Here is a 26,517-nt window from a genome sequence, read left to right as displayed (position 1 = left end):
CTAACCTGATATCCCATTATCTCTGAATACATTATCCTACATACCACAATACAACCATCAAAGTCAGGAAATAAACACTGATATATTATTACTATGCCATCTTCAGGTCCCATTCAGGTTTTACCAATCATCCAAACCATTCAGGTTTTACCAACATTATTTGTCCTGAATAGCAAAGGATCTCGTCAGAATCATGTACCGGATTAGTCTCTTTCAGTATGGAATAGTTCTTCAGCCTTTCCTTGATTTTCATGACCTCAGGGTCATTCTTGACGACTATGGGAGGGTTATTCTGTAGAATGTCCCTTGGTTTGGGTGTGTTTGATGTTTCCTGATTAGATTCAGGCTGTGCATCTTTGGATTGGTTGGAATTGGTTTGGGTGGAGTGTCAGAGAAGCAGAAGAGTGTTCTCTCATTGCATCCTATCAGGTGACACACAATTTCGATCTGCCCCTTATTGTTCATGTTCACTTGGATCACTTGATTAAGGTGCTCTGTCAGTCTCCTGCACTGTGAAATTATTCTCTTTTACTTTGTAATTAGTAAGTTTGGGTGGGGCTAATTTAAAACTATAAAAATTAAAAGACCATGGCAATGATCACTCATTCTTAATACAGGTATGCTAAGGCCTTTGTTCCTTTAAAAGGGCTGGAAACATGTAACATCTGCAATCTTCTACTAAAGATCCATCTTTCTAAAGAGATCATATCTCCATACCTTTTGTTTCTATGAAAAAACAGAAAAAACGGAAGAGTCTTCTTCTTGATGCCTTGAGGGATCTAAGAGAGTTGGACCAACGTCATTCTGGGCTCACAACTGTAGTCCTGAAGAAGGTGACAGATGGTTCATAAGAGTCCCCACCCCCACCCTCTCTCATAACAGTCGCTTCCGGTGGCTCATTGGTCCATCAGTAGCAACTCTCTGTGGTACACCCCTGTTGTGGGATAAGCCTCACCAGCTATGGGGCAGGGACTCCGAACACTTAAAGAATCTCACTCCTAGGAATGGGCCATGATCAGGAGAGTATGGAAAATGTCTGGACTTCACTAAGCCCTACATTTGGTCGGGAATGAATGGGGAATGCGTGGCACATTCTGGCCAGATTGTCTCTTGATGTCCTGTGATTTCTGTCTCAGTCACAGAAGAAGCCCGAAATAGTCAAAGAGAGGACAGGGTTCCTGGGCTTGCAAACCCTACAGCACTGCTTTCAAGGAGCTGACCTGGTAGAGAGGCAGTGTTCACACAGATGTCTCCATGCACATCCCTCAGCAATCGGGAGTACTTACTTGGAGCACCAAACTGAATTCGGAGCTCTGGGAAATAACATTTTTGTGAAATCACCAAAAAATATTATCCCAAAGGAGATACAAGGCATAGACAGATGAAAAGATAATCATATGGGGCAAAAATCTTAGAGCCACCACAGACAGCAATCAGTCGAGCCTTGAAATCCCTAAAGGAGTCTCATCGCAATAACTCTGCAGGCTATGTATTATCCTTCCTGTTTGCATAAAGGATATGGAGTCTCAGGGAGGTTGAGGAAATCATTCACAAAGCAGTAAGTCCAGGTGTTTAGAATTTATTTACAGTCAGAATGAAGACGTATGAAAAGTTTCATAACTCCAGAGTACTAGAGCACCAGTGCTGGAAGGCCCTTAGGGATAGTTCACTCATTCTACAGATGGGCAAGCTATAGCAAGAGAGGTTATGTGATTGATCTCAAGTCTCCGAGTTGACTAAGAGAAGATCAAGAACTCTATCAGGTCTTCAGACCTTCAGTCCAAAGCTCTTCCCACCCTCTCCTAGTACATGCTATCCTTACAGTGACATTGCTTTCTCCCTTTTTAAATCATTAGGCTTTGGAAATTCACATGTAAAGTGCTGGTGCCACCAAGGACAATGAAAGAGAAATCAGGTGTCTCAAGACCACTGCCACTCTACTCTGCAGGTGGCGCCTGAGCATGTTTCCAGATGGGCTGAACTATGAGACACTGTAAAGTTTGCTTTAAAATGTGCACAAATTACAGATCATCCAGATGATCTGCTTATGATAAAACACTCCCTCTTGTCCGGGATCAGGAATCAAAGCAGATGGGGGCTTACAGAGTCATTTGTTCCAGGTGCAAATGAAGTAAAGCACTCTATACAACAAAGTAAAGCACTCTATACAAAAATTTTACGTGCAGCACGTAAAATATCAAAACATATTTGTTGAATAAGCAAATGATCGCAAAGAGCAGTGGTGGGAGAACTGGGTCTCCAGAGAGCATGTAGTTACGGACGCATGCCCAAACTCAAAAGAACCCTACATCATATTCTCGAAGCAAGCCGCATTTATATTTCAACAAAAAATATGTCAGTATCGAATTGTATTTGTTCATATTTTCTTGCGTTTTTAGTTTTATTTTAATTCATGTTTGAATTATGTTTGAATAAGCACTATAAGCATAAAGAGCTTATACCCCATTTTATGTTTGCTTATATTTAAGGGCACACAAAAAATTGTCACTGGGGGTCGAGATAAGTTTGTTGGGTTTTTTTTCCCCCTTTAAGATGGAAGGGTACAATATTCAAGTTTGAGAACACTGTCACGTACTGCTAGCAAATAATATCACTTTTATACATTTCTTTCCACTCCTCAACCCCTACCCCCAATCAAGTGCTAGAAGCAAGAGCCCCTTGAGGCTTACCTGCAGGGCAATTTCCTTCTTCTTGCTTCCCATGGCTCTGCAAAGAAGACAGAAGCCCTGTTACTTCGGGTTCGGACTGTTCCCAACAGCAGCCTGGAGACAAACCGCTGCGAAAACCAGCAAACCCAGAGCCTCCTTCAGACAAAGCCCCCGTCCCTTAAGGTAAACATGAGTGGCAACGAAATAAATGCCCCGATGCAAAATGAACACCACGGGGTGGGGGGTGGAAAGGAGAGCCTGCCGCCCGCAGGGTCGTGGCTCGCCAGGCGGTTTTCGGCAAAGCCCCTTCCCAGCATGGAGTGGGGGAGCCCGGCGACGCAGCCCTTCAGGCATCGGAGCGCCTGCCGAGGAATTCGGGCAGGAAAAGGCCACAGAACCCTGTTATCCCTACTGTTGCACTATATTCCTGGGAAACTGAGCCACCGCGAACGATCCCTCGACGGCTACACGGTCCTCAAATTGCCGCGAGTTTCCAACCCAGTCGTTAGAGACCCAGCCACGGTCGTCAGGGCAACAATAAACAAGCGTACGCGTAAGCCACGCCCACCGCGGGCGCGCAGAACAGCGGGAGGGAGTCCCGCCCCCTTGCAAGCCGAATTGTGCTATAGGGACGCTCTCGCTGGCTGATGCGTTTGTCAGTGTCTGGGGCATTTGGACTCAGCAAGCAGAGACCCTGTGCACTCAGGTACTGGACAGTTGCCTCCCCGAAGCCCTGCATACTTCCAGCCCAACCAGAGCTGGTGTGCAGCTTTTCTTTCTTTTTTTTTTTTTTTAAGATTTTATTTATTTGACAGAGAGACAGGAAGAGCAGGAACATAAGCAGGGGGAGTGGGAGAGGGAGAAGCAGGCTTCCCGCTGAGCAGGGAGCCCGATGCGGGGCTTGATCCCAGGACCCTAGGACCATGACCTGAGCTGAAGGCAGACGCTTAACGTCTGAGCCACCCAGGCGCCCCTGCTGTGCAGCTTTTCTGTTGTTACTTACTGCATGCCAGCCAGGGGTGGCTCCAGGTGTTGAGGGATCTGAAGGGATTCCCTTTAACAAAGAATACACAATTATAAATTCAAAATTATGTATGAAAGTCAAGTGGGGCAAATAGAAAACAGTTACCAACATAGCATGAATAGTCTATACCAATTAAAAGACAGAGTGTCAATGGATTAAAAAAAAAAAAGGCCCAACTGTGTGTTGTCTATAAGAAATTCACTTTATTTCTTTTTTTAAGTTTTATCTATTTAAGTAATCTCTACCCCCCAACGTGGGGCTCGAATTCATGACCCCAAAATTAAGAATCGCATGCCCTTCAGACTGAGCCAGCCAGCTGCCCCAAGAAATTCACTTTAAATATAAAGACACAGATAAGTTAAAAAATAAAGGAGTGGGGCGCCTGGGTGGCTCAGTCATCAAGTGTCTGCCTTCAGCTCCCTCTCCCTCTGCAGCTCCCCTTGCTTTTTTTTTTTTAAGATTTTCTATTTATTCATTTGAGAGAGAGAGCAAGCAAGAGCATGAGCAGAGGGGAGGGGCAGAGGGAGAAACAGAACAGAGCCCAGAAACAGACCCATACTCATGTGGTCAACTGATCTTTGACAAAGGGGCAAAGGAAAGTCAAGGGAGAAAGATAGTCTTTTCAAAAAAGTGGTGCTGGAATAATTGGATCTGGACACAGAGCTTACACCTTTTACAAAAATTACCTCAAAATGGATCACAGACATAAATAAATTAGGGATTACAAATTAGAGCAATAATGAGATACTTCCACACACCTATTAGGATGGCTAAAACCCCCCAAATTGACAATATTGGTTCACAAAAGTTGGTGAAGAGCACCAGAGCAGTAGACACTCTCATTTATTGCTGGTGGGAATCCAAAATGGTATACAGCCACTTTGGAAGACAGTTTGGCAGTTTTTTAGAAAGCTAAATGTAGTCTTACTGTATGGTCCAGCAATGATGCTCCTGCAGGTTTATCCAATTGATTGGAAAACTTAGGTATACACAAAAACCTGTATGTAATGTTTATAGCAGATTTATTCACAATCACCCCAAATTGGAAATAACCAAGATGTCCTAAATAGGTGAATGAATAAGCAAACTGAGGCACATCCATACAGGGTGTCTGTAAGACACAGCATTGCAGATTGGGTCTACTAAATGCAAGTGATGTTTGTTGCCACTGAGTGGTGGTTACTCATGCTCTTGAATGGTTTGAAATCTCCCTTAGAACTTCATTTCCAAAATAAAATTCAAGTCAGGACCCTGAAAAATACTGCCAGGACACTGAAAAATACTTTTTGTTCTTTTTGAAAGGGTTCAGTTTCTCACCACTGGTTGGTCTCCACCATAAAATGTAGTCACATCTTTGCCAAATTAAACCACAGAACAAATTTAGGGTGACTACATGTCTTTACACCCTGACTTTATACATGTTGTCCTGTGCAATTATTAATAGCAACCCTTTTTACTTGCAAAAGTCAGTTTGGACAATATAGAACCTCCTCAATTTTTCCCAAATGGATCACCCCAGCTTTTTACACCTTGATTTAATGAAAGTTCCCTCTTTTACATATTTTATGATATCCATCAGTAATTGGATTGCGTTGCCCAAAAGTCCTGCTCTAAGGAAGGTGTTTTGTTTGTTTGTTTTGCTTTTGTTTAATGCAAAAACTTCTAACTTTAGAGGTTACTCCTGTGTTTTGGTGTCTGAAAGATTGAAAAAACAAACAAAAATTATTCTTTCTCCTGCGAGTTATGTTTATTAACACAAGATGATGGTTTACTCAAGGGAAACCCTTCTGTGATCCAAATTGGATGCCAGGAGCATTTTCTTTATTTAAACACTTAGAATTGTGTCGTGACTCTGTGCAACAACAATGAACTTACTCACTTTAAGAGCAAATCACAAAACCAAATAGTTTCCAGTTTTCATGTTAGCTGATAAGAATGTATACATATTGACACCTCTCTGCTTCCGGATATTATGGTTTCTTTTTTCCATAAATACCAGCGTGTCCCTACTATGACTGGCTCTGAGGAAGGCAGCAAGGAGGAGTAGAACCAGGAACATTAGAATCTCACAGACGTGGGTTGGGTCCTTGGACCCACCACCTACAAGCTGTGTGAGCTTGGGAACCTTACTTGAACTTCCTCAGACTCAGTTTCCTAGTCTTTAAAATGGGGAGTATAATACCTACATTTCAGGAATGTGGTGGAGAGAGATAACGTCTTCCAAATTTTATTGATAGTCACGCCATTATTGCTTGAGGTGTCATCCTCTCTTCACAGCATAGGACTGTCGCTGAGAGGCAGCTTCCCCCGCAAAGTTCACAGTGGCTACCCCCAGCCCTGGCAGCCAGATGGAGCCATTCCATTAGTTTTCCTCCATCAGGGTGGCAGTGCCGGGTGCTACCTCTGAACCCCCCACACTCTGCCCCCATCTGCCAGCTCCATGTGACCAGGATGGCTTTAATGACCAGAGATATTTTTAATTTGATGAAATTTAATTTGTCAGTTTTTATTCTATGTTTATTGGGGCTTTTTGCCCTGTTGAAGAAATCTTTTCCTTTCCTAAGGATTTCCAACTCCCAGGTCATGAAGATATTCCCTTTATTTTCTCCTAGGAATTATAAAAAAGTTATCATGACAGGACTTATTAAAAATTTACATTTAAGCCTATGATCCATCTCAAATTCATTTTCTAAATGAAATTTTTATTGAGATAATTGTAGGTTCATGTAATGGTGAGAATAACATGGAATCATTTGTATATTTGGCCCAGTTTACCCAATGGTAACATTTTGCAAAACTATAGCCTAATATCACATCCAGGATATTGACAATGATACAATCCACCTGTCTCAGTCAGATTTTCTGAGTTTTAGTTGTATTTGTGTGTGTGTGTGTATGTGCGTGTCTTTAATTTTATCATCTGTGTAGGTTCATGTATCCACCACCATAGTTAGGATCCTGAACACAGGGATCCTTTGTGTTGCCCTTTAGCCACACCCACCTCTCTCCTTTATCTCTCCCCCTAACTTCTGACAACCTCTATTCTGTCCTCCATTTCTAAAATGTTGTCACTTAAAAAAATGATATATAGATCATAGCATATAGCATGTAAACTTTTGGGATTGGCTTTTCTTCACTCAGCACAATTCCCTGGAGAATCATCTAAGTTGTTGCATGTATCAATATTTTGTTCCTTGTTTTTGCTGCATTTCGTGAATGGGTGTTCCACAGTTTACTTCTAATTGCCTTTTCATGAGATGTGAGGTAGGAGTCAAATTTCCTTTTTTCTTTTCCATATGGATTTCTGTTGTGCAAGTACCATTTGTTGAAAAGACTTTGCTTTACTCCATTGTGTTGTTTTGGCATGTTTGTCAAATATCAATTGGTTATAAGTGTGTTTCTTTCTGGACTCCCTGGTCTATCCCACTGATGTATTTATATATCCTTATGCTGGTACTTCACTGTCTTGACTACTGTTGTATAGTGTTGTGGACTGAATGTTTGTGTCCCCTCAAAATTCATATGTTGTAACCCTAATCCTAATGAGATGGTATTTGGAGGTGAGGCCTTTGGGAGGTAGTTAGGTCATGAAGGCAAAGCTCTCATGAATGGAATTAGTGCCCTTATGAGAATAAGCCAGAGAGCTAGCTACCTCTCTTTCTGCCCTGCCATGTGCCATTCTAAAATTTGTATGGAACCACAAAAAACTCAGAATAGCCAAAGCAATCTTGAGAAAGAACAGAGCTGGGGCGCCTGGGTGGCTCAGTCGTTGGGTGTCTTCCTTCAGTTCAGGTCATGATCCCAGGGTCCTGGGATCAAGCCCTGCATCGGGCTCCCTGCTCAGCGGGAGACCTGCTTCTCCCCTCCCACTCCCCCTGCTTGTGTTCCCTCTCTCGCTGTGTCTCTCTGTCAAATAAATAAATAAAATCTTAAAAAAAAAAAAGAACAGAGCTGAAAGTATCCTGCTTCCTGATTTCACATTATATTACAAAGCTATAGTAATTAAAACAGTTTGGTATTGGCATAAATACAGACACACAGATCAATAGAACAAAATAGAGAGCTCAGAAATAAACTCATGCATATATGGCCAATTAATTTATGACAAAGAGCCAAGAATGTAGAGTGGGAAAAAGAATAGTCTCTTCAACAAATGGTGTTGGAAAAACTGGACAGCCACATGCAAAAGAGTGAAACTGGACCACTTTCTTATACCATACACAAAAATTAACTCAAAATGGATTAAAGAATGTAAGACTGAAATCATAAAACTCCTAGAAGAAAACATAGGCAGTAAGCAACTTGACATAGGTCCTGGCAATTATTTTTTTAATTTGACAAGAGAAAAAAAGCAACAAAAGCAAAAATAAATAAGTGGGATGACATCATGATAAAAAGCTTCTGCATGGCAAAGGAAACCATCCAAATGGGAGAAATGAAAAAGCAGCCTACTGAATGGGAGAAAATATTTAAAATCATGTATCTGATAAGGGGTTAATATCCAAAATATATAAACTCATACAACTCAATAGCAAAAAGCAATCAATTACAAAATGGACATGGGATCTAAATAGATATTTTCCAGAGAAGACACACAGATGGCTAACAGGTACGTGAAAAGATGCTCAACATCATTAATCATCAGGGAAATGCAAGTCAAAATCACAATGAGGTATCACCTCATACCTGTTAGAAATGGCTATTATCAAAAAGACAAGCAATAACAAGTGTTGGTGAGGGTGTAGAGAAAAGGGGACCTTTGTGCATTGTTGGTGAGAATGAAATTGGTGCAGCCACCATGGAAAACAGTATGGAAGTTCCTCAAAAATTTAAAATTAAACTACCATATGACCCAGCAGTTCCGCTTCTGGGTGTTTATCTAAAGAAAAGAAAAACACAAACCTAAAAAAATATCCGCACTCTCGTGTTCATTGTAGCATTATTTACAGAAGCCAAGATTATGGAAACCAACTTAAACATCCACTGATGGATGAATGGGTAAAGACTGTGGTGTATATGTACAATGGGATGTTATTCAATCATTAAAAAGAATGAAATCTTGCCATTTGTGACTACATTGATGGGCCTCAAGGGCATTACGCTAAATGAAATAAGTCAAAGACAAATACTGTATGATCCCTCTTATATGTGGAATTGAAAACAAAACAAAACAACCAACAAAACAAAAAAAAAAGCTCGTAGATACAAAGAACAGATTGTTGGTCCAGAGACCAGGAATGCAGGATTGGAGAAAGAGGTGAAGAGGGTCAAAGATAAGAAGAAAAAGAAGAAAAAGTCCAGAGAGCTAACTAGCTCTCTTTCTGCCCTGCGAGGACACAAGGAAAAGTCAGCAGTCTGCAACCAGGAAGAGCACCTTCACCTTCACCTTCACCTTCACCCGGGCTTGCTGGCATCACGATCTCTGACCTCCAGCCTCCAGGATTGTGAGAAATAAATTTCTGTTGTTGATAAGCCACCCAGTTTAGAGTATTTTGTTATAGCAGCCTGAGCTAAGAAATAGTAAGTCTTAAAATCAGGTCATCTGAGTCCTCCTCTAACTTTGTTTTTCTGTTTGAAATTGTTTTGGCTATTTTCATACAAATCTTAGAATATCTGTTAGTATCTCTTAATCCTGTTGGAAATTTGATTAGGATTGCGTTAAATTAGAGATTAACTTGAGGAGAATAGACATCTTAATAATATTGAGTCTTCCAGTCATGAATATTGCATCTTTCCACTTATTTACTCTTTTTTTAAAAAGATTTTATTTATTTGTTTGTTTATTTATTTGAGAGAGAGCGTGTGCGTGTGTGCAAACTCGGTGGGGGAGAAGTAGAGGAGGAGGGAGAGGAAGAGGGAAAGAATCCCAAGCAGACTCTGCGCTGTGTGGAGCCCCATGCAGGGCTCCATCTCAGGACCCTGAGATCATGACCTGAGCCGAAGCCAAGGGTCAGATGCTCAATCAACCGAGCTACCCAGGCACCACCCCTCCCATTTATTTAACTCTTTCATTTCAGCAAAGTTTATAGTTGTTGGAAGTCATTTGTATTTCATGTTTGTTAATGCTATTCTTAATGAAATCACTTTTATGTTTTTACTTCATTTCCAATTGTGTCCTGCCAGTTCATAGAAATAAACTGGATTTTGTGGGGCACCTGGCTGGCTTAGTTGGCAGAGCATGTGACCCTTGATCTCCGGGTTGTGAGTTCCAGCTCCATATTGGATGTAGAGATTACTTAAAAATAACATCTTAAAAAAAAAAGAAAGATGGGGCACCTGGGTGGCTCAGTCATTAAGCATCTGCCTTCAGCTCAGGTCATGATCCCAGGGTCCTGGGATGTAGCCCCTCATTGGGCTCTCTGCTTGGCGGGAAGCCTGCTTCTCCCTCTCCCACTCCCCCTGCTTGTGTTCCCTCTCTTGCTGTGTCTCTCTCTGTCAAATAAATAAATAAAATCTTAAGAAAGAAAGAAAGAGAGAGAGAGAGAGAGAGAGAGAAAGAAAGAAAGAGAGAGAGAGAGAGAGAAAGAAAGAAAGAAAGAAAGAAAGAAAAAAGAAAGAAAGAAAGGAAGAAAGAAAGAAAGAAAGAAAGAAAGAAAGAAAGAAAGAAAGAAAGAAAGAAAGAAAGAAAAGAAAGAAAGAAAGAAAGAAAGAAAGAAAGAAAAGAAAGAAAGAAAGAAACACAGACAGACACTGGGTTTTGTATATTGACTTTGTATTCTTGCTAACTTTGCCTATTAGTTCTAGTAGTTTTTGTTGATCGTGAGGCTGACTTTGAAAACAAGCTAGTGAGCCACAAAATGGAAGCAGCCTGTCTCTGAGTCCACCAACCTGCATCGGAGTCTAACTTTTTTTTTCACAGTGTAGCAGTCACTGGGAGTCCCATCAAACTGCTGATCTGTATTCTGAGTCCCTATAGGGCAGGGGACTTCAGCTACTTTCTAGTGACTCTTACCACAGAGCCTTGGGTATCCCTCATGAGCAGGACTAGTGAACCCTGTGCTGCCCACCACTCAGGCTTATCCAGAGTTTAAAAGAGATAGGAAGGAGACATCTGCTCCACGCACAGCAGTCCGATCCCAGGTTCCTGTCAGCAGCATTCCTCCAAGGCTGCCTCACACTTCTGCACATTTTGTAAGCAGAGGCACTGACTGTGTTTATTCTCAACTTTCTTTTCAAGAATGTTTACACAGTGGACAGACTTGAAAGATAGAGATAGTATCTCCTTCTAAAACAAAGAGCAGGGGCGCCTGGGTGGCTCAGTCGGTGAAGCATCTGCCTTCAGCTCAGGTCATGATCCCAGGGTCCTGGGATCGAGCTCCACATTTGGCTCCCAGCTCAGTGGCAGTCTGCTTCTCGCTCTCTCTCTCTGCCCCTCCCCATGCTCATTCTCTCTCTCTCTCTCAAATGAATAAAATCTTTAAAAATAAATAAATAAAAATAAAACAAAGGGCAGGTTTGCTTACAGCCTTGGAAGATGGAGGTGGTGTCTCTTTCTACAGCAAGCATACTCACTCTCCAGTGTGAAAGCTCAGAGTTCTTCTGTAACACAACCCACTGCATGTGCAGGTGTACCTGGACCTCTTTGCATCGTCCTCTGGGAATCGAGGTTGAGGAATCCTGTGCAAAAATGCAAATACCCTGATGACTACTGTGCGTAATAACCTCTCCTTCACCTCTGACCCAGGAGTTTCACGTTTTCTTTTTTTTTTTTTTTTTAAGATTTATTTATTTATTTGAGAAAGCGAGAAAGTACATGAGAGGGGGGAGGGTTAGAGGGAGAAGCAGGCTCCTCGCCGAGCAGGGAGCCCGATGTGGGACTCTAGGATCATGACCTGAGCCGAAGGCAGTCGCTCAACCAACTGAGCCACCCAGGCGCCCGAGTTTCACGTTTTCTGCCAGTGTCCATAAAACTATGGAAAGATCACTTGTTAGAGCTTGCAAGTAGGATAAAATGTCAGACCTTCATAGTTCCTGGTACCTCCCAAGAGGTAATGAGCATTGCCCCTTGATTGTTTAGGCTCTCCTGGGAGATTAGAGAGCAGGACTTCTTTCCCATCTAACTTCTCATTAGACCAGAACTCCTTGCCCATCTTTTTGGGCAGACAAAAGAAGCTTTTGAGGCAGATCTGGATCTGAGTGAGCCACACAGATCTCATTACTAAAGACTCTGCTTCTCCAGGTGTCCCCTGAGGCTTCCTGAATGACTGCCACAGGCATTAGAGGCCAGGCTCAATGGCCTTCTGGGTTCTCTAAACTTTGCTAAGATGTATGCATATTTTGAAATACTACATACAATATCCGCATTTGTTTTAGTGTAAAAATGTTTTAAAATTCTAACCATCAAAGATTTAAAATTTTTCTGTCTTATTTGTTAGCAGGGGTAATTTAATTGGATTCCAGAGAATGGGGCTAAATGGAAATGAATAAATCCTGCATTTCAGGTTCAAATTCCAGGCAATTTTTGCTTTTCTAACTTGGTATTACAATATTTCAAATACTACGACTCACGAACACATGTGGCTACAAAGGACAATCATTTCTCCATTGTTTGGCCAGCTGGGGTTGGGTGATTAACAAGGAGAGATGCTCAGGATGCTGGGCTCAGGCTCTTAGTTGCAGAATGTCTCCTGTTGAGAGGCCAGGCCACAGCACGTTGTTTGTGTGGCAGGGAATAATGGCTCTCACCCCAGTTCCGCTTCTTCTCAGCTTCAGAAAATGTTCATCAAAGGATTTTCTCAATGAAGGAAGATACCTGATGTTTTAAAAATTATGTTTGAGGGGCACCTGGGTGGCTCAGTTGGCTGAGCATCCTACTCTTGGTTTCAGCTCAGGTCATGATCTCAGGGTCATGGGATCGAGCCCAGTGCCAGGCTCCCCACTCAGTGAGGAGTCGGCTTTAGATTCCCTCTCTCCCTCTCTCTCTGCCCCTCCCCCCACTCACGTCTGTGCTCTCTGTCTCTGTCTGTCTCTCTCAAATATATAAATCTTTGTAAAAATTATGTTTTACCTGGTTTTTAGCAGTTAACTATAATGTGCCTGCAATCAGTTTTCTCTGTGCTTACCCTCTTTGGGATTCACCAAACTCCTTGAATCTATGAATTTGATGTCTTTCACCCACTGGAAAATGTTTTGCTGTTACCTCTCTGACTATTGCTACTGTCCCATTCTCTCTCTCCTCTCCTTCTGGGACTCCAGTGATATGAATGTTAGTCAGTAGTATATGGCCTGCTTATCTTTTATACTATTATCTCTTTTTCTTTCCATCTTTTTTCCTGTGTTTTCATTTCAATGTATTTTGTAATTTGTCTTCAAGTTCAGTAATCCTGTGCTCAGCTGTGTTCAATCTGCTATTAAACTCATCCAATGAGTTCTTGATTTCCATTAGTAGACTTTATAAGTTCTAGAGTGTGCATTTTATTTCTATTTTTATTTGTTGTAGATTCCACGTATCCAGTGACATTTCCTTTCCTTTTATCTATTTTACCTACCTCTTCTTCTGTTTTATTCAACATATTAATTGAGGATATTTTGAATTTTCAAAGTATAACACACATGCAATGGTGCATGAAGTATGCTAATCGTGAATGCATAGTTTGATGAATTTTCATACTTGTATATACCCATGTAACCATCACCCAAATCAAGATACATAATATTTCTGGTACTTCCTTCCCTCTCAGGCATCGCTCCCTTGCCCCAAAGAGATAACCACTATTCTGACTTCTATCACCATCAATTGGTTTTACTATTTACTGGACCTCATATATGTTGTCTTTTCCATCTGGCTCCTTTCACTTAATATAATGTCTGTGAGATTTATTCATGTTGCTTATGTATCAGTACATCATTCTTATTTATTGTAGTATAGTATTCCATTGTATGAATAGACCACAATTTATGTATTCATTCTCCAGTTCATAAACATTTTGGTTGTTTCCACGTTTAGGCCATTATGACTAAAGCTGCTATAAATATTTTTATATATGTTTTTTGGTGAACATAGTTGCTCATTTCTCTTAAGTATGTACCTAGAAGTAGAAATGTTGAATCAGAAGGTAGATGTATGTTTAGCTATAGTAGGTTCTACTTTCAAGGCTGATTGTGCCAGTTATCAATTTATCACCATTCAGTGCCAAACCCATCTTTATTACCTGCCTGTGATAATGAAGCTGGACCCTGTAAACATTTTTCTTCTGCCATCTGGCACATTGTTAAGCTTTGTCAGGAAAGGGTACTGACTGCCACTGCAGGAGAAAGTGGCTTCTCTTCCTGGCTCTGATGTGCTCACTTGCTGGGTTCCTGCAGCACATGGCTCCTCCACACGTGGCAGCCAGAAATACACAGCACGTCTCCACTGACAGCTTCCTCCATCACCACAGAGGTCAGCTTTTGAATGAATCATTCCCGTGGGAAGTTTTCCAGCAAATTCCATAGTGCAGCACCTTTCCCTGGATGGCTTCCCTCAGTACCCAAGAGGAATGCTTTCCTTGCATTCCATCTGCATGGAACTTCAGCAAACTTCTTCATCATCCAGGGAGTCATGGCTACACTGTCTCCAACAAGGTATGGACCTCAGCCTGGGGGTAGAGTGTGAGGAGGGACCTCATACAGGTTTGTTCCTTCTTTGGGTTCTCTGCTTCAGCCCCAGAGGCTACTCCCTGTATCTGCTATAATTATATTCCTTAGAATTCTCCTTTCCTCTTAGCACCTTTTATACTTAATAATTCTTTACGTTAAAATTTCCTTGTCCAAATTACTGTGTGGTTTCTGTATCCTGAGTGAATGCTGGCTGATACATGGATATACAATTTTACACCTCTACCACCAATGTCTGAGAGTTCCAGTGCTTCTATAATCAGTTATTTTAGAGTCCTATCTACTAACTCCTACATCTGAAAGATCTGTGTGTCTGCTTCTATTGTCTATTTTTTCTCTTATCAGTTATCATTTCCTGCCTCTTCACCCGATTATTTTTTATTATATGCAGACATTGTATGTAAGAGGTATAGGGACTGCAGATGATATAATTTGCTACACAGAATGTTCCTTCTTTCCTCTGTTAAGCAGATGACCATGAGGGATGATTGTCTCAGTCTGGTGAAGGATTAAGCTGAGTTGAGGCTGGATTTCAGTTTTTGCAAAACAATCTATCTCTCTTTACCCCTATTCCTCACACGTGGATTTTGATTGAGAGACTTGCAGGTCTCTGTACCCTCAGCCATGGACGGTGGAGATTCAGTTGTGCCCTTCAGAGGTTCCTAATCCAACTGTCTAGATTCTGTCCCCTTGTAGATTCAAAATCTGGCAAATGTCACAAGGTAGGAGCTGGCCTTGTGTTTGAGGCAGGCCCTTTCTTCTTGGTGAGACTTTGTTTTCTAAGTTCTGTAAGACTGTGGAAGATTTCACTCTGCTTTTTAGATGGGGAACTCAGCAAATGTCCTGTGGAGAAAATGGGGTTGCGTTTTTAAAGCCTCCATGTTCCCATTTTTCATTCTAGTACCATGTAGCCACTAATAGCTTTACTGGTTTCCTTTCCTCCATTAGAGATCTTTCTTTTGGGCAAAGCTTGATTGTTAGGAATGCCCCAAATTGGCAAATGTCCAGGGAGATGAGTGAGGGGCCAGCTGGAGAGACTCATCTCATCTTGTTGCGGTAGGACCATTGGCCTGCCACAACCTACTACATCCTGCCTAGAAGAGGAGATCTAGGCTTTTTTTTTTTTTTCTAAAGATTTTATTTATTTATTTGAGAGAGAGAGAGAGATAGCGAGAGAGAGCATGAGCAGGGGAGGGTGGGTGGGGAGAAGGAGAAGCAGACTCCTTGCTGAGCAGGGAGCCCGATGTAGGACTTGATCCCAGGACCCCAGGATCATGACCTGAGCTGAAGGCAGATGCTTCACTGACTGAGCCACCCAGGTGCCCCAGAAATCTAGGCTTTTGAGATTCAAAATTTTTTTCTTTTTGAACTTCTGTCTGTAGCATGTATTTCAAAATCTTAGAGTTGACTTTTCTTTCTTGACAAATTTGTGCTGTAATATCCCTAACTGGAGGCTCTGAATGTCAAAATATCTGGGCTCAATGTTCTTCAAACTGTAGGTCACAACCCATTAATGGGGCATGAAATCAATTTAATAGGTCTTGATAGCATTTTTAAATGAAACAGAATAGAATAGAATATATCACATATAGTAAAGATAAGTATTGTTTCATTAAATTTTTGTTTCACTTGTGTGTGTATGTGTTTGGTTTCCAGTGTAAAACCTATTTGTTTCTATGGGTTGCAGCCAAAAATGTTTAAAAGCCACTGGACTTTAGTTTAAACAGAGGAAGAGCTAAGGGGGAGAAAAACAAATGATCAGAAACAAATGTATTAATTGAGTATGGACACCTTTTTGGAGAAGTGTGGCCATGCCTGGGAAATGGACTGATTCTCTTCTGGCCCCAGTGAGCAAGAGGGAGTCCATGAGAGGGATAAACCACAAGCATCAGGAACCATAAGCATCAGAGAAGAAAATCCTATGAGGTCTATCTCCTCAGGGGGCTGGGCAGTTGGGGATGTGCAGAGGGGGTAGCAGGGAGAATTGAAGATGAGAGATGACCGAATTTGGATTGGTACGAGCCATGAGAACCCTGAGAGAAGACCGTGTCATTCTTGGTGCCATATCATGGGCAGCCCAGGGAACAAAAGCCTGTGCTTGGCCCAGAAGAAAAGTCAGCTGAGGGGATAAACAGGCATGGGGGTGGGGTGAGGCTCTTCTGCTAACCCATGGTTGGTGCTTTGGGGTCAGCAAAAGATCTAAGTCTAGCCACAAGCCTGAGGAGACTAGTATCCACTTCACCTTCTCCCTGCTTTCCTAACACCAAACACAAACACAATTGACCTGCCTGTCGAGGCCACCAGACATAGGAGAAAGAATATGGGCTCTGTGGTCAGAACCCTGACTCTGAGTCTACTGGCTGGATGGGATTGGGCTTGTGTCTCCTTATATCTAAGACACGGTAGGTAAGACCAGCACAGGTCGTTGGGAGATGTGCAGACTCATCATTATGCCCATGTCCAGCACGCAGTGAGTGCTCAGGAGTTCAGAGCTGCTTTTGCCCCCAGAGACCACAGTGGGGCAGAGAGTTCTGGAAGAACATTGTGCCGCAATGACCAGGCTGGCTCCTGGCCCTTGAAATCCCCAGGCCCTCTAGGCTTGTGCACTGAACCCCCAGGCACCAGTTTGGGTCTGCTCTGAGGCATGGCACTCAGCAAGCGTTGGGGCAGAGAGACCAGCCCAAGACACTGCAGTGGATGTGGTACATTTGCTTGTGTCTCTGAGCCGGAAAGTTCTGCTCTGGGTCAGGCAAGCAACTCTCGTCTTTGCCCTATTGCAAGAGCTGGCTCCTGGCCCTGTGGCTGGCCTTGGACTTCAGGCCCTGAAACTTGGGCCTGAGCCCAGTCTGGGTTTTCGGCCAGGAGTCATTTGGGCCAGGAGTCTGGCCTTCTACCATGCTGCAAACACACCTGGTCAGCCACGCGGATCTGCGGGAGTTTTGCAAGACTTCAGCTCAGTCATACCTCAGCATATAAGGGTTTCTCCTTTCTCAGTCTAGCTGAGCGTTATTTGTCCCTCAAGCCCTGGCTCAACCATCACCTCTCACAGAAAGCCTGTGCTGGGCACCCACACCCTCCCCACTCTGGGTTGGGTGCCCTTCCTCTGGGCCCCCACAGGCCCCGGGACGTCTCTCTTCCACACCATTTACCCTCGGCTGGCACTCACAGTTTGCTGGCGGCAGGCCTCTGCACAGCACCCGGCACACAGTAGGTGCTATGGCAGTGTTTACTGACGGAACTGTCAAACTCAGGCCTCATTGTCCTGCTCAGTGCCCCTGTCTGCCAGCAACTGAGCCATACTTTATTTCAGGGTTCAAACAGCAGAGGAGGCAGCCCAAATGGGACAAGGGCCCTGTTGTAAGCCCTCAGCCACAACCTGCATTAGAGAATCCCAGGTACCTGTGTGTGATTACTAGCTGTTTCAGTTCCATTTCTGAGGAGATGGATTTTTATTTTTTTTATTTATTTTTTTAAAAGATTTTATTTATTTATTTGACAGAGAGAGAGAGAGAGACACAGCGAGAGAGGGAACACAAGCAGGGGGAGTGGGAGAGGGAGAAGCAGGCTCCCCGCCGAGCAGGGAGCCCGATGCGGGGCTCGATCCCAGGACCCTGCAGTCTCAGGCACTGTCTCAGCTCAAGCTGAGGGCAACAGAGCCCTGTGCCAGGCAGGGCCCGGGAGAGGATGTTTCTTGACAGACGGAGCCCAGGAGGGGCTGACAGACAACCAGGACACACAGACCTCTGCCAGTCTCCCCCCAAGGCTTGTGGTAAATGGAAGGAAGAGGAAGAAGCAGGTTCAGAGCAAGACCCAGCCGGTCACGATGAGCATCTCTCCCTCAAGCCCCCTCCTCAGCCAGCTCTTTTACTCCCTACCAAGGTGCGATACTTGATAGCACCTAAAGCATGGGGACTCTTGGGGTCCACGGGGACGTCAGAGCAGCAAGTGGAAGTGGGGGGACACAACGGCTCTCACCAAATGGCTGCATGGGTACCTGGGAGGCCAATCAAAACCTGCATCGGATTGGAAGCCCCAGCACGGCAGGAGGCAGGAAGGACTCGGTAGTAAGCTCCCCCTGGGCTTGGGGTAGAAGGTGAAGCTCTCAAAATGACAAGCAGGTGAGGGGCGCCTGAGTGGCTCAGTCAGTTGAGTGTCTGCCTTCGGCTAGGGTCAGGATCTCAGAGTCCTGGGATCGAGTCCCACAGGGGCTCCCTGCTCCGCGGGGAGTCTGCTTCTCTCTCTGCACTCACCCAGCTTGTGCTCTCTCTCTCTCTAATAAATAAATAAAATCTTTTTTAAAAATGACAAGGGGATGAGTTCCCTGGATGTGTAAAACGGTTCCAAGTCATCATCAAGGTCCACCCACAAGAAAGTCCTGAAAAATGACACCAGTTATCAAAATTACAATGAGCTATCACTTCACTCCCAGTAGGGTGGCTATAATCAAAAAGACAGCATTGGCAAGGATGCGGAGCCATCGGTCCTCTCGCACATCCTTGGTAGGAATGTGGTGCAGGTGCTCTGGAAAGCAGTCGGGGGTTCCTCAAAATGTTAAACATAGCTAAGCATATGACCCACAGTTCTATTTCTACTTCAGTTCTACTCTAGTTCTACTCCTAGGCATACCACCAAGAAAAGTGAAAACACATGTTCCTATAAAGATTGTACACGAATGATCACAGGAGCTGTTATTCCTAACAGCCCCAAAATACAAACAACCTAACTGCCCATCACCTGAAATGGAGAAACAAAATGCGGTGTATATATACATTGGAATATTATTTGGTCATAAAAAGGAATGAGGTGCTGCTTCATGCTGCAACATGGATGAACGCTGAAAACATAATGCTAAGTGAAAGAAGCTGGTCACAAAACACCACATGTGGTAGGATTCCATCTATATGAAATGTCCTGAGTAGGCAAATCCATGGAGACAAAGTAGATGAGTGGTTTCCAGCGACCGGGGGGGGGGGGGGGGGGGGTGACCGCAAATGGGTAAGGTATTTTGGAGGGGGCAGCATGAAAATGTTCTGGAATTAAAAATCGTGATGGTCCAGCAACTTTGCTGATATACTAAAAACCACGTAATCGTACAGTTTTAAAGGCTTGTTTTATGGTATGTGAATTATATTTCCATTTTCTTAAAATAAGGAAAAAATGTCATCGATGGAGAGGAGTTAGCAGAACTGAAACAATGACATGGAGCACGAGTGTCGCCTGTGCCCGTCCTATCCATCTGAACGAACTTGGGGCGCAGGAATGGTGCACCAAGAAGGCCTGGGGGTAAGACACGCTGGGTCAGGATCTAGGAAGAAACACGTCCCGGGATTCGAAACGAATGCGGTTGAGGTGACGGCCGGCATCGCTAAGGACTGGGGAGGCGTCGGGAGGCTCAGAAGTTGGTCGGGCCAGAGCGGAGACTCCAAGGTTGGGGCACAGAGGCTCTTAAAGAGGCCCGAGCGATTTCCCATTCGGCGTCCACTTTAAAGCCAGCGCCGCGGAGCTAGGCTCTGACCCGGTAAGTGCGCGGGGTCGCGGGGGAGGCGGCTGGGGCCCGGCTCGGAGCCGGGGGCGGGGGCGCTGGGCGGCAGGGGAATCAGCGCGGGTGGCCAGGACTGAGCGGGCCGCGCGTCCCGGGGCCCGGGGGCGCGCGGGGGCGGCGGGGTCGCGGCGCCGCCCCCCCACCCCCACCGCCGGCGCCCGCCGCGGCGCTCTATTTTTAGCAGGCGCTGTTGCAATATAAGGAATGCGCGGCGCGCGCGGCGCTCGGGGCGCGCGCGGGCTGCGCGGTCGCTTTAAGGAGGCGCCGGGGCGGGGACGGGTCGGAGCGGCCAGAGGGCCGGCGGGCCGGGAGCCGCCAGTCCGGCTGCAGCGGGGCCGGCCGGGCGCGGCGCTGCCTCCTCGGCCGCGCGAGCGTGAAGGAGGCGGCCTGAGGGCCGGAGCCGAGCCGGGGCTGGAGCGCGGGGTGAGTGGTCGCAGCCGCCCGGGAGGGGAGGAGGGTCCCGCCCGGCGCTTTGTTCGGGCGGGAGGTGTGGCCGCCCCCGGGCCCTGCCGCACTCGCGGCGCGCGGAGTGCGCCCGGGGACTGGCGGGGAGCGGCCTTTTGCCCCCCATTGCAGGCTCCGGCGTAACGTTGTGCGATCGAGAAATCCGCCACAATAGAGACCCCAAGCGGGGAGGGCCTGTCCACCGCCCAAAGAGCCCCTTTCATGGAACCGCCCTTCGGTTTCTTGTCTGCCTCGGCGAGGACCAGCAGGGGGGTGGGCGGCAGGACTGGAGTGGCGGGGGGGGGGGGGGGGTACTCTTTCTCCCGTTTTAAAATGGCGTTAACGTGGGCAGGGATCCGCCGCGGGTGTTGTCAAATTTATCTCAATAATAAAAAGCAGCCTGCCGCACAAACAACCCTTCACTGCGCCCGGGGCTTGGGGTTCTGCTCACCACTGGGGCCCGGCTCATTCATTGACCGGACCTGGCTGGGGCAACTGAGTGGGGCACGGTGCCCGTTCCTGCTCTGCGGGGAAGGTAAGGACAAAAAAATGAGCGACAGCGCAGTGTGGTCAACAACAGGATCAGGGAAGAGAAGAGGTTGTGGGACAGACAGCGTGGAAGGTCAGGGAAGGCCTCCTAGAGGAGGTGATGCCTGGCAGGAGCGTGGGCGCTCAACACCCAATTACACTCTGTGGCTGGAACTGAGATCTGTGCTGGCCTTGGAGAAAGCTGAGTCTGGAGAGATGGACAAGGGCCACTTCATGGGGCCCTGATCTCAGAGCTCTGGGATTCCCCTACCACCCCCACCACCCCCACGGGCCCCTGCTGGTACCGAACCTCCTTGAGTTAAATGGTTCTTGCATCTACAAGACACACACTCTATCCTGGACCTGATCAGAGAGAATGACTGACAAGGCTCAGAATTCTAGCCTCAAAAGAGTAATAAGGGAGATCTTACTTAAAAACCCTGAAGCCCCGGGTGCCTGGGTGGCTCAGTTGGTTAAGCGACTGCCTTCGGCTCAGGTCATGATCCTGGAGTCCCTGGATCGAGTCCGGCATCGAGCTCCCTGCTCGGCAGGGAGTCTGCTTCTCCCTCTGACCCTCCCCCCTCTCATGTGCTCTCTCTCATTCTCTCTCTCAAATAAATAAATAAAATCTTAAAAAAAAAAAAAACCCTGAAGCCCCACTGTAATAGCTGCACCAGCAGGGCTCACACAGACCGGCACTTGACCAGAGTGTGCTTGTTCTTGCTGGTCACTTGACGAGACTCTCCCAGAAGTTTATTGTAATCCCCACATGCAGATGGGAAGCTGTGGCTAGAAAGTATCAGTAACTTGCCCAAGATCCTACCTTGAGACCACGTGGCTCTTCAGGCCCCTCACCTTAGAGTCGGGCTGTCCAGGCTTGAGGGTTCCAGGTGCAGCCTGTCCTAAGCTTTTGCTCTGTTGACAAGCACGGGTTGGTTGAAGTGTGGGGTGGTGACCTCTTGGTATTAATAACTGACACGTGTCAGGGGCTTTGCAGTGAACAAAGCACTTCACGGAGACAGTTCTTAGAGTTTCTTCTGCTTCTCTTCCCAGGGAAGAAACTTGAGCTGCCTAACATTTTATAAATCTCCTAATTTCCTGTAAATTGCAAGTCCCTGCTGACTGGGGCTGAAAATGTTTCGGGCCCTGGCTTTCAACCTTGGGTCTGTTCTCACTCTCAGCAGCCAGTGAGTTTCTCTGTCTGCGGTTTATGGTGTAGTTTGTACTTTCTCTGCCAGGTCAGGAGGTATTGGGCTTTGATGATCTGGGGTTTTCAAGGCTGCAGGGTCTGCCAGCCTCTTGCGGAGGCGGGTGGTGTTGAGTAAGCCAGGTGCTCTGGTAGAAACTGCCCCCACCCCCGACCCCTGGCCTCAACATTTCTTTATGGAGAAGAGGATCAGAGCCCCCTGCTGAACCCCAGTGAGGCTGGGGTTTGCCTGCTTTGCTCTCGCAAAAGGCAGTTTGCACTTTCTGCTACTCATACTTTCACCTACAGAAGACATTTTTGTGGCGGGTATAACTTTTATTAGCTCTAACCATAGGTATTTCACAGTTTGAGTGGATCTGAGCTGCTTATAAAGTGACAGATCTCTGGGGTTGGTTCTGAGTTTGAGTGATTACCTGGAACCAGGGAGGACTACCAAACTCGGATGAACTGAGCTAGCTCCTGGGGTGACTGGTCCTCACATCAAGTCAGATTTGCGTGGTGACCAGCCCGCTGGATCAAGTGAGTTCTCAGGGAACATGACCTCTGCTTTATATCTCACACCTGGTGTAATCAGTTCTACCAGTGAAATGCCCCCACACAGAGTGTTCCTCCCTGCAAGTGATTGAAAACGTACTGCTCATGCACTCTATATAGTTTGTACAAACCACACTTATGTGACCTAAATGTGCAAAGCTGGAATATTCTCAAGCATCAGGGTGTGCACGGAGTCGCAGAGGTTCTGTACCTGTCAGGCTCAAGGCACGGAAGAGGTGCAGTTACCCTTGTGTGGGGATGGGACAGAGGAAGGAGCTGGGAGAGCACCCTGTGCCCTGGGGCATCTGGCAAGTATCCATTGTCTAGGGACTATGCAGAAAATTCAGGGTCTGAGAGGAATTTTGTTGGTGGACTCGGAGGCCTTGCCAACCTTCATCGTCTTGGTGTTACCACTAGGCCTTATGGTACTGGATCGGTGGGGCTGCTTTTGGCTGCAAATAACAAAACCCAAGGAATAGTAGGTTAAGCAGAGTTTAGATCTTCCAAGGATGCCGAAGCTGTGAAGTTGCTGTACAAAGACACTGGATATTAGTGCCACTTCCAGCAAGCTCTTGCATGGGAAAGGCAGCCAGGAAGGCTGAGGGTCTGGTGACCAGAGCAATGGTTTTACCTTATTGGGTCACAGCCTCTTCAGTATGCCAGTGAGAAGCCCAGAGAAGAGTTGCCTGGATGTACAGAGTGGGCATACAATTCAGGGGATTCACGGATCTCTGAAAACAAGCCCTAGATTCCAGGTTAGATGCCCTGGTCTAAGCCACGTTGTGTCACTAGTGGTTCCTGAGGACCCACTCTAGGCTCTGCGGCTCTGCCCTCACAGCTAGGCTATCGGCCTGGGATGGTAGAGTCAGGTGTTAAGAGTGAAAATGAGCAGGCCAGTTGTTGGTGCCGACTTCAGACAACAGAGCTGAGCTGAGGGGAGGGGACCGCTGTGTTGCCCCCCTCGGCGCCTGCTGTGCATACTTCGGTGCTCATCTGCCGTCTTCTGGGTGGTGTTTCTGTTGCACGTGATGAGATTGGCATCGCCTGCTCCCAGAGACTCCACCCCCGGGCCCCCACCACTGAGCGCTGGGTTGGCACCATCCAAGGCAGCTTTCTGCAGCCATCCCTCTTGGAGGGTTCATGAAGTAGCAGTGTGTATTTAACTTCTTAATGTCCCTCTCATTGACCTTTGGTATTTTGGGGTAGCTTTTCTAGGTGGGGCCTGCTGATGGCCAGAAGGCCAAATGACAATGTAGGTCATTGCTGGTTGCTGAAGTGTTATTGTGGGTCTCAGAGGGCATATTTTCATCTCTAGAGCTTGGCATCTGGCTACCTAGATGGATAAAACACCATGATTTACATCTGGGTTGTGGTGCTAATGAGATTTGGGAGAGCACCAAGGATGGATTTGAGTTTGGCTGTGCAGCGGTGTGGTGGTAGCATGAGGAGAGGATGGAGAGGTGGGGGCTCTGCGCCCTGGTTCTGGTCTTCTGTGACTATCTAGAGGGCCTTGGGCACATCCCATGCTACAGGGACCCAGGCGCCATCTGTGACTTATCTGCCTGCCCTCAGGGTTGTCATGGGATTAGATGAAAGACACAGAAGAGAACATGCTTGGGAAACCAGAAAGGGCCATAAGGATTAAGAGCATCATCAATATTCAAGCAACCTCAGATAACAGAATCATAGATCCAGAAGGGGCCCCTGGAGCGTAGTTAGTCTAGATTCAGATCCTGTAGAGCACATTTCTCAGAGCGGTCAGGGAGATAATTTTAGGTGGGGCACATTCAGCATCATTTCATTTTAATACACCTATTTATGTGTATTATAAAAATACAGGCATCACATCAAACCCATTTTTAAAAAATGGATATTTTGTTCAAATTAAGGCTAGAGAAAGATTTTAAGTTACAAAATATGGTGGGAGCACCTGGCTGGCTCAGTCGGAAGAGCATGTGACTCTTGATCTTAGGGTTGTGAGTTCAAGCCCCATGTTGCGTATAGAGATTACTAAAAAAATAAACTTAAAAAAAATAAAAGTAAATGAAAAGTATGGTGATTTTTTTTTAAGATTTTACTTATTTATTTGACACAGAGAGAGAGAGAGAGCAAGAGAGAGCACAAGCAGGCTCCCTGCTGAGTAAGAAGCCCAATGCGGGACTCAATCCCAGGATCCTGGGATCATGACCTGAGCCAAAGGCAGACGCTTAACTGACTGAGCCACCCAGGCGCCCCAAAGTATAATGATTTTAAGGTAAAGATTAAGCCAGTAATAGTTCAGTAGTAAACAAATACGGCCCAAACAGGAAAGTGACCCCTTGAATAAAGGCTGGGAAACTTTCAAGGGAGTCTCTCCCTTACAGTCCCTCCCTTACTCCCTTGGCTTCAGCTGGACCCTTCTAGAGATAGGAAGCTTGCTGCCCCCAAATCTGTCCACTTTTCCATTTGGGGATTCTCTCGTCCTTACAAACTTCTTTCCTTTCTCCCCTTAAGCTGCCCCCACTGGATGTGTCCCACATGAATCTCTGACAGTCATGCTTTTCTCCAGCACCAGCTCCACTTTTTTCAGCGGCTTCTCAAATGGCATGGTTTAAAGACAGTCTCTGTCTGTCTTCCTTTCCTCCTTCCCTCCCGTACTTCTCACTCCCTCCCCTCCCCCCACTTTCCCCCTCGTCCTTCTCTCCCTCCCTTCAACAAAGACTTGTGGGCTGGCCCTAGGTTAGTCACCATATTAGCCACATCTAGGCCTCACAGCAATTGCCATTAGCCTTTTATGTATGTGGAAACTAAGGCTCAGGAGGTTGAACAGGCCACGTCCAGTCAAAGCCTGAGAAAAGCAGAGCTCCGGAGTCTGACCAAGGTCCATCTGGTCCCCAAGCACATGCTCCTTCTGTTACACTGTGCCACTTACAGAACTGGATGACCAAAAACGACACATCTCTTGTTTCCTGGTGCTCATGGGGCCTGCCCCTCAGCAGTCTGACCACACATGACCGGTGCTGCCGGGGAGCAAAGCCCTCATGAGGAGGGGGGACAGAGCAGCCTTTGCTGGAGGGTGTGATGAGGCAGCTGGTTGGTGAAGAGAGGCGGAGCGCCTGGCTGGCGGTGGTTTTCCCTGACTACTGTTAATCTTACAGTCAACTGCCAACCCCTAAATCTTTTGGGCACTTGGTCTATTTTTTAATTTTGAAAAATAAAAAAAATGAAAATATAAAGGATCGTATAACAAACACCACGTGCCCATACCCGAAATGGACAGATGCAGCAATTTAGTCTACACTCAATCCATTGCGCAGGTAGGTCAGGACTTCAGCCCTATCCCTGGTCATTAGGCCTGGCTGGTTTGGGCCTGTCCTCGGCCTCAGGCGGGCTTTGGAACCTGGCTCCTGAATTTCCGTGTACGGGCTCTTTCAGCTTCCTGTCCCCCACTAATTCAGGTGCCGCCTGGGCCTCCCCCGAGGTTGCCCATAGCTGGGGAGAAACCACCGGGGAGCAGGGGGCGGGGGGTGAGTGGGCGCTTTTGGATTTAACCCTATTCCAAAAAGTTGATCTGCTCTCAGAAGCACCTGCCTGGACCACTGCATATTCAGGCCAGGCTGCAGAGCGGTGTTGTCACACCTGCCCAAAGCGAACACCGTTTAAATGGTAGACCTATATATTTAGAAAAGAGAGAGAAAAAACATGATTTTATAATTAGATGGCAGTGATTTGCTAAGCAGCTCATTTTACACAAACCTCAGCAAAATCCGTCTTCTATTCCAAAGTGTAGAACTACTTTAAAGCGCCGTGTGGTACCTTTCCGATCCCAGCTCTGCAGGCCCAGTGAGGAGGGAGGAGCAGCTGTTCGTAGCCTTCTCCTTTCCACCCCCAACAGACTCCAGGACCCCCGGGCTGCAGCTGGAGCCTGCCTCACCCCTCGAAGCTAGAGCCTCAGAACAGTTAGAGTAGTTCTTTTGAAAGCCATGCCGAAGAG

At 46.1% G+C, this 26,517-nt stretch overlaps 2 protein-coding genes across 12 annotated transcripts in view; one reads left to right on the top strand and one right to left on the bottom strand.

Moving 5' to 3' along the window:
- The window catches only part of NME9 (NME/NM23 family member 9), a 39,291-nt gene extending 17,623 nt beyond the window's left edge, over positions 1-21,668 (bottom strand). The window contains exons 1-3 of the mRNA XM_064587406.1: positions 21,627-21,668; positions 11,157-11,310; positions 2,691-2,727 (exon numbers count right to left, since the gene is read on the bottom strand). Of these exons, the coding sequence (XP_064443476.1) occupies positions 2,691-2,723 (33 nt within the window). The 5' untranslated portion in view covers positions 2,724-2,727; positions 11,157-11,310; positions 21,627-21,668. The remainder of the gene's footprint in view (positions 1-2,690; positions 2,728-11,156; positions 11,311-21,626) is intronic.
- The window catches only part of MRAS (muscle RAS oncogene homolog), a 53,946-nt gene continuing 47,095 nt past the window's right edge, over positions 19,667-26,517 (top strand). For 3 of the 11 annotated variants that reach the window (XR_010410372.1, XR_010410373.1, XM_045903692.3), the window contains exon 1: positions 20,088-20,254. The gene's annotated coding sequence lies outside the window, so the exon portion shown is untranslated. Of the gene's footprint in view, positions 19,808-20,087; positions 20,255-26,517 lie in introns of those variants that run through there. The other 8 variants (XR_010410374.1, XR_010410375.1, XM_064587375.1 and 5 more) reach the window with 5 other exon arrangements.

The sequence above is a fragment of the Mirounga angustirostris genome, unplaced genomic scaffold (genome assembly GCF_029215605.1).
Source record: "Mirounga angustirostris isolate CCGP_5_RB_7025 unplaced genomic scaffold, mMirAng1.0.hap1 SCAF_1, whole genome shotgun sequence".
Lineage (NCBI taxonomy): Eukaryota > Metazoa > Chordata > Mammalia > Carnivora > Phocidae > Mirounga > Mirounga angustirostris.
The sequence above is the reverse complement of the archived record's forward strand: the minus strand, read 5'-3'. Positions and strand labels throughout refer to the sequence as shown.